We start from the raw sequence: 12,610 nt of genomic DNA, 5'->3' as shown, positions 1-12,610 counted from the left end.
CATTTATCCATAGACATCATTCTGCACGTTCAAGCAAAAGACTAAGTCTCATCATCATTTGGAGTTTTAGTCTTGACTATTTATGCAAGACTTGTTGACTATCATTTTGGCTCACAAAATCTTAATTCAGCGATAAAATGATCCTTTGAAAATTGATAATCATGTTGCAATACCTAAAAGATTGATTTTGCATGACAAATCCATCCAAGCTAAGAATAATTTTGTCTGTGTATTTATATTTCAAGGACAACAATAGTAACTTACTCCAGAAATTTAAGAAAATATTACACTATTGAATAACTTTTTATTCGTGCACTGTAAAAGAAAAAACAATTGAGAGATTAGAAATTTATATGTTATAAATCATTTTTAAAACAAGTTTATGTCAATCCAAAATCATTTATTATCCTTTTTATATATACTTGAAAATCAATGAAATATATTTGTTCAAAATATATATAAACAAATGATTTTTCAATTATAATAGTTAAATCAATAAATATACATCTTATAAAAAGTTATGGGCGATGTAACTTTGGTTAAATTTATATTGGTGTTATTTTACCCAGAAGTTACCTGTAGGAGATCTCCAACGTTGACTACAAGAGCACCATGGAGCGGCGGCACATCGATCCATTGGTCGTGATGAAGAACTTGGAGGCCGCCAATCTGATCCTGTAAAAGAATTGTCATGAAGTCGCGATCGGTGTGCTTGCAACTGCCTATGGTTAACTCAGGCTGAGGGCATGCAGGGTAGCAGTGACATATAAGGAGAAGCCCTTCAGCACAGCCAATATCTTTGAGATGAGACTTGTTAAGGCCAAGAGCCTCTGATAGTAACTCGAACAAAGTTAAACCAAGTTTCATTACTTTCTCTGAATATTCCATCACAATATCTCTGCATCCATGAGCAAATTGTAGGGAATTTAAGTCTTAATTGATCATATGGTAAGAGAATTTTATTTGTTCTCTCATTGTCACTGACTCACTGGTCATCGTCACTTTTGTTGTTACATACTTGAATTCATGTATCTTGATAAAAAAAAAGAATGTAATAACATAAGTTTGGCATTAACTATGTGTTTCATTAGTCACTATTCCTATTGAAATTAAGTTCAAGTATATGTTTAGATACCATTAAGTTATAAAGAAAAAGTAAAATTTTATTATATTTGGCAAAAATATTTTAAATAAAGCTAAAAATGCTAGAAAAATAAAAAATATTTTAAAAGATATTTTAACATAATAAATAAATAAAAAATAAATTTATATTATTTTATCTAAACATATATAAATTTAGAAAATATAATTTTATATGAGATATCCAAATTTTAAATTATTTTTACATTTTCAAGAGATTTCTTAAATCATTTAAAAGTTAATTAAAGGAATAAAAGCTCAAGCAGAGATAATGTTAAAACTTAAAAGTAGTAGTGATATCCGTATCACAATTTACAAAGAAACTGATATAGTGAATAATGGGCATTAGAGCTTAACAATGTGAATTAAATTGAATATTTTAGCGAAAATATAGAATATTTTTCCCTATTCCTTAACTTAGGATCAGCTATCTCATCCAAATAAAAGCTCTAATTTTTGTTCCATATGGCACCCCTAGTGTGTTTGGAAGCAAATCTTGAAATACAACTATTAATCATATTCGGTTTACATTAAAATCAACCGTCAATATACATATAAAAATATAAAATATACATTAAAAATAAATTAAAATATAAATATATTTATACCAAATATATATTAACGAATTTTAATGATTGATTTTAATGTGTAAACTATAGATATAAAATATCAAGTGTCATATAATTACAACATCAACATAAATTAGTATATATAATAAATTGAACCACAAACCTGCAAACATGTGGTAGTTCTTCTGCTTTGGGTGGATTTGGAGCCATGGAAATTCCAAGTGTGTCCTTCCAATCAGCAGCTGGATCTTGGAACAGAGTGAAATTAGAGACATAAAAAACCTTCCCACTAAGATCACGTGTGTAGTACCGTTTCCTGACCTCAGGATCTTGCTCATGGAACATGCGAGTTCCATTAATCATGTCATCCAACACATGAATTGGGATGTCATGGTTTATGATCTGAAAGAACCCCCAATTCTCACACGCATCCTTAACCTTCGCCGCAACATCATCACCAATAATACCATTATTGAGATCTATTATGGGGATGCTGAACTTTGAATTTGGTTTACTGCTACTATTTGACTCATGTTCTTTGCAATGGAATATAGGTGGAACTTTTGTGACCCCGTTTTCTATGAGGCCTTGAACACCGGTTTTTGAATCATCAAATGCTTTGAGTTCACTTATTCTATCAAAACTAGTAGCTGCTGCTTCTTGAGACTCTTCTTTGCTTGTGACCACCATGATTTTGCTTTTTTGGGAGGTAACTCTGAAGGGTACACTATTACTGACTACTTAGTACAGAGTTAGTAGTGGTTGTAAACAGTCATATATAGTGTGTTGATAAAGCACATACAAAGTTTTCTTTTACCAATTTTATTAGGAAGGGTTTATGGCAGCAACGGTTGCAAATAGGGTTGTGGCCCCCATTGAAGAAACTAATTACTAATTCCAGGTGTGGATCATCCAATTGATGAAGGTAATTAAACCAATTTTGCAATTAGGTTTGTATTATTTTGTAGGAGGAATTTTAAATGCTCATGAAATATGGGTACTTCAGTTTTAATCATTGATTTTATTTATAAAAAATATATATAATATATATTAATTAAAATTAACGAGTAATGTTATTAGAATACGTGAGTATTAATATATTATCGGTATTTACTATTTAGTAAACCCTTTTAGTAAATCCACCCTTTTAGTAAATTCTTTTGGACTAATATATTAATACTTTTGTGTATATATTATGGTCTAAGTAGAATCAATGCCCTAAGGGTTGGCCATATCCTCGAAGTTCCATTTTATTTTGGACATCGGTACATCACATACTTGGAAATATTTTTTTGGATATGGCTACATATTCAAAGATTTTTTCATCCAAATTTATTTAAATAAGTCCAATACCAACAAAAATCACTTTCATTAAAAAAGTGTCATTGCACGCACTTTTTTTTCTTTTTCTTTTAAATATAGGCATACGTCATCTTCTTCTTCTTTAAAATTCACACATACTTCCTTCTTCTCCTCCTCCTCTTTCTTCTTGTTCGCGCACGCAGATTCTTCTTCTGCTTCTGTTTCTCTTTCTCTTCTTTTTTTTTCTCCTCTTTCGTTATTGCCATCACCAACAATACCAACATTTTGCTAATGAATTATTTTTCAATCGAATTGGATGAAATGTAATCGCTAAATTGAATTGAATTGAATTGAATGGACGCAGATATTTTGAATTGAATTGAATTGATAATCTCTAAATTGTAGACATAGGTGTTTTGAATTTGATTTTATATAATGGATAATGTTCCGTTCATTTAGTAGTATACAATTGTTTCACCTTAATAACATACATGTTCAGTTCATTATGAATTGAATTAAATTGAATTGAATGGACGCAGGTGTTCTAAATTGAATTGAATTGAATTGATAATCTCTAAATTGTAGACACAGGTGTTTTGAATTTCATTTTAGGGATAAGTATTGTTTTGGTCCCTAATGTTGAGGGTCAGAATTGAAACCGTCCCCAACGTAATTTTTTATTTAGAATCATCCTTAACGTTTTTTTTCGTATTAAAATCGTCCTTTGAACATTTTTCGGACAAAAATACCTTCCACCACCACCAGCACCTTTACCTCCACCACCAAAAATAACATCAATAAAATCAACACAAATTCAACAAATCAAGGAATCAGAAATTCAACAAATCAACACAAATTCAACAAATTCAACAACCAAATCAACTCACAACAACAATAAAATTAGAAAACAACAAATCAAAATCAGAATTAGAAGTAGAAGCAGAAGCAGTCATGGAAGCAAAAGTAGAAACTCAAACAGAAGTAGAAAGCAGAGGCCAAAGCAAGGAGCAGAAGGCGAAGCAAGAAGAAGAAGCAGATGCAGAAGAAGAAGCAGATGCAGAAGCCGAAGCAGAAGAAGAAGCAGATGTAGAAGCTGAAGCAGAACCACCGGCGCTTCCCCGACGGCAACTCGTGGGTGAATCGGCGGTGACGGCTCAGCGGCGTGGTCTCCCGAGGACGACGCAACGGCGGCGGCAAGCCCTAGCAGCGTCGGCGCATCTCCTTTCCCTCTTCTCTTCTCCCCTGTCGCAACCCCTCTCACGTTCTTTTCTTTTATTTTTTTAAAATTTTATAATTTTTTTTATTAAAGTAGGGATAGTTTAGGAATAAAATTAAAAATTTTATTAAAAAAACGATTTTAGTACGAGAAAAAAATGTTAAGGATGATTTTAAATAAAAAATTACGTTGGGACGGTTTCGATTCTGACCCTCAATGTTAGGAACCAAAACAATACTTATCCCTTCATTTTATATAATAGATAATATTCCGTTCATTTAGTATTATACAATTATTTCACCTTAATCATGTGTTCGGTTTATTATGCAGAAAGTTGTTTTGAATTTGATTTTATATAATGGATAATGTTCCATTCATTTAGTACTATACAATTGTTTCTCCTTAATAACATGTTCGGTTCATTATGAATTGAATTGAATTGATAATTTCTAAGAGGATGAGAAGAAGAAGGAAAGAAGAAAAACCTGCGTATGCAAATTCGGAAGAGGAAGAAATACGAGGAGGAGAAGGAGAAGGGAAAAGAAATGAAAAAAGAGCATGTAATTTAAAAAGTTGTTACAACAACTTGGATAAACTTGGATAAGAATTTTATTTGAATATAAAAATTTTTTTTATCACAAAGTAAATCCCGTTACAAAAGTTTTTAATAACTAAAAAAAGAATTGTTAAAAAAAATATGGATGTTTTGTAACAATTTGAAATTTTGGTTACAAAAAAACAATACTCATTTTACAATAATTTAGATTATTAAAGATTGTTACCTCAAAAAATATATTTTTTATTTTTTTAGTATTTTTATTTTTACTATTAAAAATTTACCAAAATACTAAAAAAAATCTTTTTTATTGAAAAAAGATATTTTTTATCGATTTAATAGTGTCTAAATATACGCTAAATTTCTTGAAAAAATTACTTTTATATTTGGTTACTTTTTCTCTTCTGAATAGAGATGTAATTTCACATTCTAAACCAACCTACTGGTAAAACCATAAAAGTAAAACTTTTAGCCAAAAAATTACTTAGACAATTAGTTAATTGAATTTATTTTTTTAAATCCTACCAATTATGCCTGTTTATTTTTTTCTTGGTAGTCTCTTTGTTATTCATTTCTCTTTCATTTATATGATCATATAGTTTTTCATTTTATTTTTTTGGTTTTTGTTTATAAGAATTCTGTTCTATTTTGTATTGTATTGTAATTTTTTTTGTATGAAACTTTTTAATTTTTAGGTTTGAATGGTGAAAATNNNTTTTAACTAATATAATACAAACAACATTTAATTTAATATAATTCATTTTCATATAAAAATTGTTAAGTATAATTGATGTCAATACCAACCCACTTTTTTTTAAAATTAATTTTATGCAAATTCTTATTTATAAACTTTATTCCACACACATTATCTTATGGTACAGATTATACTTTTAAAAGAAAAAAAAAGAGAGCAGATGAAGGAGAGAATATGATTATTACAATTATTACTATTATAATTACCATTATTATTATTAGCCTATATTATTATTATTATTATTATTATTATTATTCTTATTATTAGGGTGTTAGTAATTTTAATAGTAGAGTTTAGGTTAGAAGAATTTAGGGTTACTAATGAGTTATGAATTGTAGAGTTTTATTTTAAATTGGTAGTGAAGATATGTGATGTGGTGTGTGTAACAGGGAACTTTTTTAAAAATATAATCTACTCAACAACATGATTACCTATTTTTGTAGGAAAATATTTATATTTAAAGCTAGTTAGCGTGTCCTTAAAAAAAATGAATGATATGATTCAGATGTAAAATTTTTTGTAGTTAACGTGTTAAGATCTTATAAAAAAAACTAAAAATCCTAATTGCATTGATCAAGTAAATTGTATGTCTATTTAGTAACTATCACTCATTCAAAATTATATTTTTTTGGTATTATATTTCATATGAATTTATATTATAATAACGTCACTTCTATTTTAGTAGATCCACTTCTGAATTAAAAAATTTTAGGCAGGTAAATGAGGATCATATTTTAAAACATTTACACTGTGTTTGAATTGAGAGAAAATAAGTGAAAAGAAAAAAAACAAAAAGAAAATAAACAAAAAAAATTTTATTTTCCTTGTTTGGATATAAAAGAAATAAGAAGGAAAGAAATTTTTTGCATGAGTCTCACCAAAAAAATTTTTCCTCTATTATAAACAAAGAAAAGAAAGTTATTTTTAATATATTTTAATATTATCTTCAGTTATATTGTTATTAATAATTATTAATATAAATTTAGTTTTCATAATTTTGATATATTTTCATAGTTATATTCAAAAACAATGTTAGAATTGTTATAATATCCCAAGCTAGTCTTTGCAAAAAGAGGTATTTGACTAATTAATAATTTATCTAAATGTTTAAAATTTTGAATAAATTTAACTATATCTTAGTTTAAACCCTTCATTACATTATGCAACTTTTTATTTTCATCAATGCAGTTTAGGTAGGTAATGATAAAACGTTTTTCATTAAGACTATTAATTTCAGATTTTAAACCTTTTATTTTCTTCAATAAGATCAATAGAATTTTTGACTTCTTTTAATTTTTCTATGAGGTAAGTATTTTCAGCTTTTAAGATATTATTTTCAAATTCAAGCTCAGAACATTGATTCAAAAATTTTCTAATTTTCTTAGTGAGATCATCAATCATTTGATGGAGTTCATCATTAGTGGGCTCAAAATATGTTACTTCATCATCTTGATTGTGATCGGCCATCAAGCATACTTGAGAGTTGTGGTCTGATTCTTCATCCTCTTCAGAGTCGTTTTCAGATCTTTCCATGAAGCCATGAGCATCTTCTTCTTGTCTTTACAAGTTTTATCTTCTCTCTTGAGTTTGGGACAATCATATTTGAAATGTTCAACTTCTTTGCAGTTATGGCAGATGACTTTGCTGATGTTTTTCTTTGATTTTTTTTGAGTTGTCTCCTCTACTCCTTCTTTTTTTTCTTATTAGCCTTCTAAATTTCCTAGCAAAAAATATAATCTCGTCATTTGATAAATAGTCACTGGAATAATCTTCCATGAATTCAACATAAGACTTAAGAGTCACTCTTTTTTTGTGTGTCATTTTCATGTGAGTGGTTTTGTAAGTTAGTAACTTTTCTCTCAATTCATCATAGGTTATTTGATTCAGGTTACTTCTTTTAGAGATAACAGTAGCCTTGGTTTCTCATTCTTTTGTTAGGCTTCTCAAGACGTTTCTCACTAGCACTTGTTCGGATGAGTGATTCCCAAACCATCCAAACTATTTATGATGATAGAGGATCTCTCAAACATTTCATCTATTATTTTTCTTCCTTCATAGTAAACATTTCATACTCCTTGCTCAACATAGCAATCCTTATTTCTTTTACTTGCTTGGTACCCTCATGTGTAACTTGGAGCTTATTTCGGATTTTTTTGCTGTTTTGCATCTAGATACCTTCCGGTATTCCTCGAAATTGATGGCGCAATTTAGCATGTTGATAGCCTTGGCACGAGTTTCACCTTTTTTTATCGTCGTCATTCTATTCTACTTCTTCTTTAGGAGTTACAACTCCTTCAACGCTTGTTTTGGTTGGAATTTGAGGACCATTCATAATTATCTTTCAAAGGTTGTAATCTACGGACTACACAAAGATCTTCATTCTTTCTTTTCAATAATTGTAATATTTTTTATTGAAGAATAGAGGTCTGTTGTTAGATTGTCCTTCTGTCAGAGTGTAAGCTACTATATTGAATCCCATGTTGTTGGTCATCTGGATCTTTCCTTCAAGCTGTGAAGCTTGATCTCTTTAAGAGTAAACTTTGATACCAATTGATAGATATCAGTGACTTTGAAAATGAGGGGTTGAATCTAGACCTCTTTTTAACTTTGCTTGCTTGTTCTTCAAACTGGATGTATTTTATAGATTCTATTGAGTCATCTCGTGCAGAAAAATAGGAAAATACTTTGATTATGTGCAAGGTATATAGCTGTGAGGTTAAGCTTGATAGAGTAAGTAGGAGATAATTTTATTTTGTCTCCTAAAGAATAAAACCATAAACAAAGAATAGAAAGAGAAGTGATACAGTCATATATCCTGGTTTAGCTTGTCAGTGCAATGTAGTATACATCTAGTCTCCATCAAAACAATGATGAAATTTTGCTACCTTTGAACAAGATTACATTCACCAATTTTTTTAGGATTCAATCTAATCCTATCTGGGACAAATCCAGCTTCTACCCAAGCCTGATTTGACTAGGAACTCACCCTAATTTTCAACAGCAAAGTGCTCACCTAACTTATAAAAGAATCTCCTCAAGATCATGAAAATAAAATAAAAATACATACAAAAGATTTTTGAAATAAATATTGGCTTTTCTCAAAGTCTAACTCTCTCTGCCTTTTTTCACTCAATGACTTTTTCTTATATTTCTCACCATAATGCCTTTTTTCATTGAAACAAAGAAAGATTAGACTGAGAAAATATAATATTTAATGACAATCATGAAGGAGAAGAAAGTAATAGCTATGTATGCTATAGGAATCCAAACTTTGTATTCTCACTCTTTGAATCAATTTTTGGATGTTTACCCATTGAATAGAGGAGTAAAACTTCCAAAGTTTGAACCTTAGCTTGCACATGTTTGACTTCTTCTTCCCCAATATCAGTAGCAGCAGCAACGTCACAGACGAGAGATAGAGTAGTAGAGGCAGTGATTTAACAGTACATGCATCCATACCTTTTATCTTCTCTTTCATCCTTTTTCATATTGCTTCTTGAATCGGAGCCCTTTATTTGTGCTTTGACTCCAAGTAACTTTTTTGTCCGTTGATTTCTTGCAAAACTCCATACCCTGCAAATCCTTGAGCTTTCCAATTCGGTACATGCAGAGAGAGAATTTTCTTCAACAATCTCCAATAAAGCACAAAGATGAAAAGATTTTTTCTGATGAGACTTCGGATGTGATCTTTGCTTTTAATTCTAGCTTCTTTGACTTTCTTCTTTGCTTGAAAATGATAATCTACTTTTTACTTTTGATTTAGTCTTAATCAGAGCTTCTTATTTTTTTCTTTTTTTGCTTCAGAGTTTTACGTAGGTAATAGAAAAGAGAAAAGAGTGATAAGAGAGAGTTTGATTCGGTAGTGTAATTTGGTTCTGATAAAAATGAAGTTTTATTGTTTAGTTAGCAATCAAATAATTAAATGGGCTTGAATCACTAATCGGACCATTTGTTTGTTCTTGAGCCAGATTCTTTCTTTCTTTTTTGAAGATCATCCACCCATTCTTTGGATTAAAAGTGATGATATGAATGCTTATTAGATCTGAATCAATGTTGGGCCTTGTTGGCTTATGATTGGACTCGAAGCTAGTTGTTGGAGGACTAATTTACTTTATTTTAATTTCTTGCATACTTAAGTAAACTATTCACACATATAAAATTGGCTTTTATCCCAATAATAATATTTAATCATCATCTACAATATATTATTAGCTCTTCGAACTCAATATTTTTTAAATATTCTTCAATAATTATTAGAAAGGTTAGCATTGTTAAACAATACAGGCAGAGTCTGAACAATAAGAAATGTTCAAGAAGTATATCATATACCGTTCAAGGTAAAATTCTCTTTTTAATTCTTTAAGTCTTTTTTATTATTTTTTGGCACTTTAATTCATTTTCTTTACTAAGAGGTTAGCTAATAATGGAAATGATTTATATTGACCTGAATATACTTATGGTGCCATATTTTTTCTCCTTCTTTTGGTGGTTATATATATATAACAGAATTGAATTTTTCTTTTATTCAAAATACATGAACATTAGTTGACATAAAAGATGAACATGCTTACTCGGCTTTTTGGCTTGTCCTTTAATTTTTCTATCAATTTTTTTTTTTAAGATTGTGATGAACTTCAAAGGAATTTGCGATGTTTGTTCTTCTTTTTAAAATTGTTTTCTGATCGCTGAAAGAATTTCTTTCTTATCTTGCTTCTTTTTCCTTCATGGATACCTATCATTGCTGCTTTATTATTGTATCTTTTTTTTTTTCTTTTTTAACTTCATTCAATGATCAAATAAGTTTCCAAAATTGAGATTTTAGGAGGGAAAAAAAAAAGAAAGAAAAGAATGGATTGCATATATTTTTTGTTTCGTTGGTACTCAGCAATTTAGCAATTAGCATGGTGTCGCAAAATTAAAAGAAGAAAGAAATTGATCACTTATTGGCTGCTAAATAATTAACTACCAATGTAAAATTTTAATTACATTCCTGATAAATTGATAATAATGTTCAAATACAAGTGACAAAAAATATAACTATATAAGCAATCCAAGAATAAGACTAGCTCCAAACTATACCAAACCACCTCAATTCCAATTTTTCAATTTCCCAATTTAAATCCTGAAGTGTTCAAGAACAGGGATTCCAAGACCTTTGGCACAAAAGTATGCTACATACTCTGCAGCTGTTGTTTCTTTATATTTTGGAGGACTGTCTTCAGATAACAATTCTTTTATAGGACCAAAGGGCTTCGAAGATGGTTTCACACTAGAGCCCAAAAAACATGCAAAGGATACTCTTGGACCAATGAGATTCGCCAGCACTCTATGTTGAACGCTCTTGAATCTGTCATTCGTTATTAGCTACACTTCAAGAAACAATTAATTAGCTAAGGTAGTTGTTTGTGTTGTCATGGGTAAAAGAGTCATCTAGCACTAAATCAGTTAAGCTACTAAGCTTTGTTATGAATAAACTCGGAATTTGCAGGAGTTAAAGAGTTCCAAAACTATGACCATACATATATTTATCTTAAACTATTTATCTTTTATTTCACTAATTTAAAAGATGACTCAAACACGAATCAAATATTATGTCAAAGGAGAATATTAGGAGTCCAATACTTTCAGTTGGAAAAAAATAACCAGTGTTGATTCAAATATAAGGTAAACAAAATTAGAGAACTTGCCTGTAGAAGGTCACCAATATTAACAACTAAAGTTCCGGGTACAGGGCGTACATCGATCCATTTGTCATTATGAAGAATTTGGAGGCCACCAATATGGTCTTGGAGAAGCACGGTAAGAAAAGAAGCATCGGAATGCTTGGTGGTTCCAATTGCTAGTTCTGGTTCAGGACATGCAGGATAATAATGGCCAGCACAACGAATTTGTTCGGTAATACCCAATTTCATGTCTCTTAAATAGTTTGAATGCAGATTAAGAGATTCTGAGAATAATTCAAAGAGTGTGATCCCCAATTTCGTAACATTAGTCCCATACTCTAGAAGTATATCCCTATAATAATAAGATGCAATCAATCAATAAGGAAGCAAATAGAATATCTGTCTGATAGAAAAGGGCTTGTTTGGGTGAGCTTTTAAGAAAAGATCTTTTTTCGAGTTATCTTTTTTTAAAAGATCTTATAGAGAAGTAAAAGTAATTTTATGTTTGGATATCTCATGTAAAAAGGTCTTTTTATCAATTAATTATGTTTGGGTATAACAATATAAAAGTACTTTTTTGTTTATTTATTACATGAAAAACATCTTTTTTTTAAGGAAAAAAGATCTTTTAAAAAAAGATGTAAATTACAGCTTCTAAAAAAAGATCTTTTTTTTTTATTTTACTAGTGCTTTTACTTTTACTACTAGAAATTTGCCAAACACGTTAAAAAATAAAAAAAGATATTTTTTCATTGAAAAAAGATCTTTTTTTAACAAAATAATGGCGCCCAAACATGCACATAGAATAGTTCCAAAAGAATATACCTGCATACTTCTGGCAAGTCTTGAGGTTTGGGAGGTTCAGGAGCCAGTTGACATGAAAAACTATCTCTCCAATTGAGTGCTGGTGAACTATAAAGATCAAAATTACTATTATAGACAAATGGCTTCATATCATCACGAGTATATACCTCTTTCTTCACTTCAACATCTTGTTCAAAGAACCTTCTAACCCCCTCCTTCAACACCTCAAGAACACTCTCAGGGATGCCATGATTCACCACTTGGAAGAAACCCCATGTCTCAGATGCCTCCCTTATTCTTGAAACAACTTGTTGGCGAGTGATTGGATCTTTGGCAACACCTTCAAGATCTATGACGGGAATCATGGTGTGCTCTGTTTTGGAGGCGTTTGGGAATTTATCAAGTGGATGATGAAATAAGGTTGGAATCTTTGTAACACCTCCATCAACAAGACCCTTGACACCACTTTTTGTGTCATCAAATGCCTTCAGCTCACTCATCCTATCATCAGAATTATTGATCATCTTCTCTCTACCTTCAACTTCACCCTCCACCATCCTTCGTGGTCTTGACTCCTTGAATACTTAAGACTTAAGAGGGTTATCC

General features: G+C 30.2%; 2 protein-coding genes across 2 annotated transcripts in view; both read right to left on the bottom strand.

Moving 5' to 3' along the window:
- Positions 1–2,572, bottom strand: part of LOC107612750 (1-aminocyclopropane-1-carboxylate oxidase homolog 1) — a 3,072-nt gene extending 500 nt beyond the window's left edge. The window contains exons 1-2 of the mRNA XM_021109412.1: positions 1,873–2,572; positions 570–898 (exon numbers count right to left, since the gene is read on the bottom strand). Of these exons, the coding sequence (XP_020965071.1) occupies positions 570–898; positions 1,873–2,399 (856 nt within the window). The 5' untranslated portion in view covers positions 2,400–2,572. The remainder of the gene's footprint in view (positions 1–569; positions 899–1,872) is intronic.
- On the bottom strand, positions 10,457–12,604 carry LOC107612749 (1-aminocyclopropane-1-carboxylate oxidase homolog 1). The gene is made up of 3 exons (XM_016314472.2): positions 12,026–12,604; positions 11,225–11,552; positions 10,457–10,901 (listed from the first exon to the last, which is right to left on the bottom strand). Exons 1-3 carry the CDS (start codon positions 12,559–12,561, stop codon positions 10,653–10,655), a joined length of 1,113 nt encoding a protein of 370 aa, XP_016169958.1. The 5' UTR covers positions 12,562–12,604; the 3' UTR covers positions 10,457–10,652.

The sequence above is a fragment of the Arachis ipaensis genome, chromosome B08, assembly GCF_000816755.2.
Source record: "Arachis ipaensis cultivar K30076 chromosome B08, Araip1.1, whole genome shotgun sequence".
NCBI lineage: Eukaryota > Viridiplantae > Streptophyta > Magnoliopsida > Fabales > Fabaceae > Arachis > Arachis ipaensis.
The sequence above is the reverse complement of the archived record's forward strand: the minus strand, read 5'-3'. Positions and strand labels throughout refer to the sequence as shown.

Coding starts and splice junctions, on each gene's coding strand:
- LOC107612749 (XM_016314472.2), bottom strand. CDS start 12,561: ATGGTGGAGGGTGAAGTTGAAGGTAGAGAGAAGATGATCAATAATTCT. Junction 11,553..12,025: donor GACTTGCCAGAAGTATGCAG/GTATATTCTTTT, acceptor TTATTATTATAG/GGATATACTTCTAGAGTATG. Junction 10,902..11,224: donor ATATTGGTGACCTTCTACAG/GCAAGTTCTCTA, acceptor CTTGAAGTGTAG/CTAATAACGAATGACAGATT.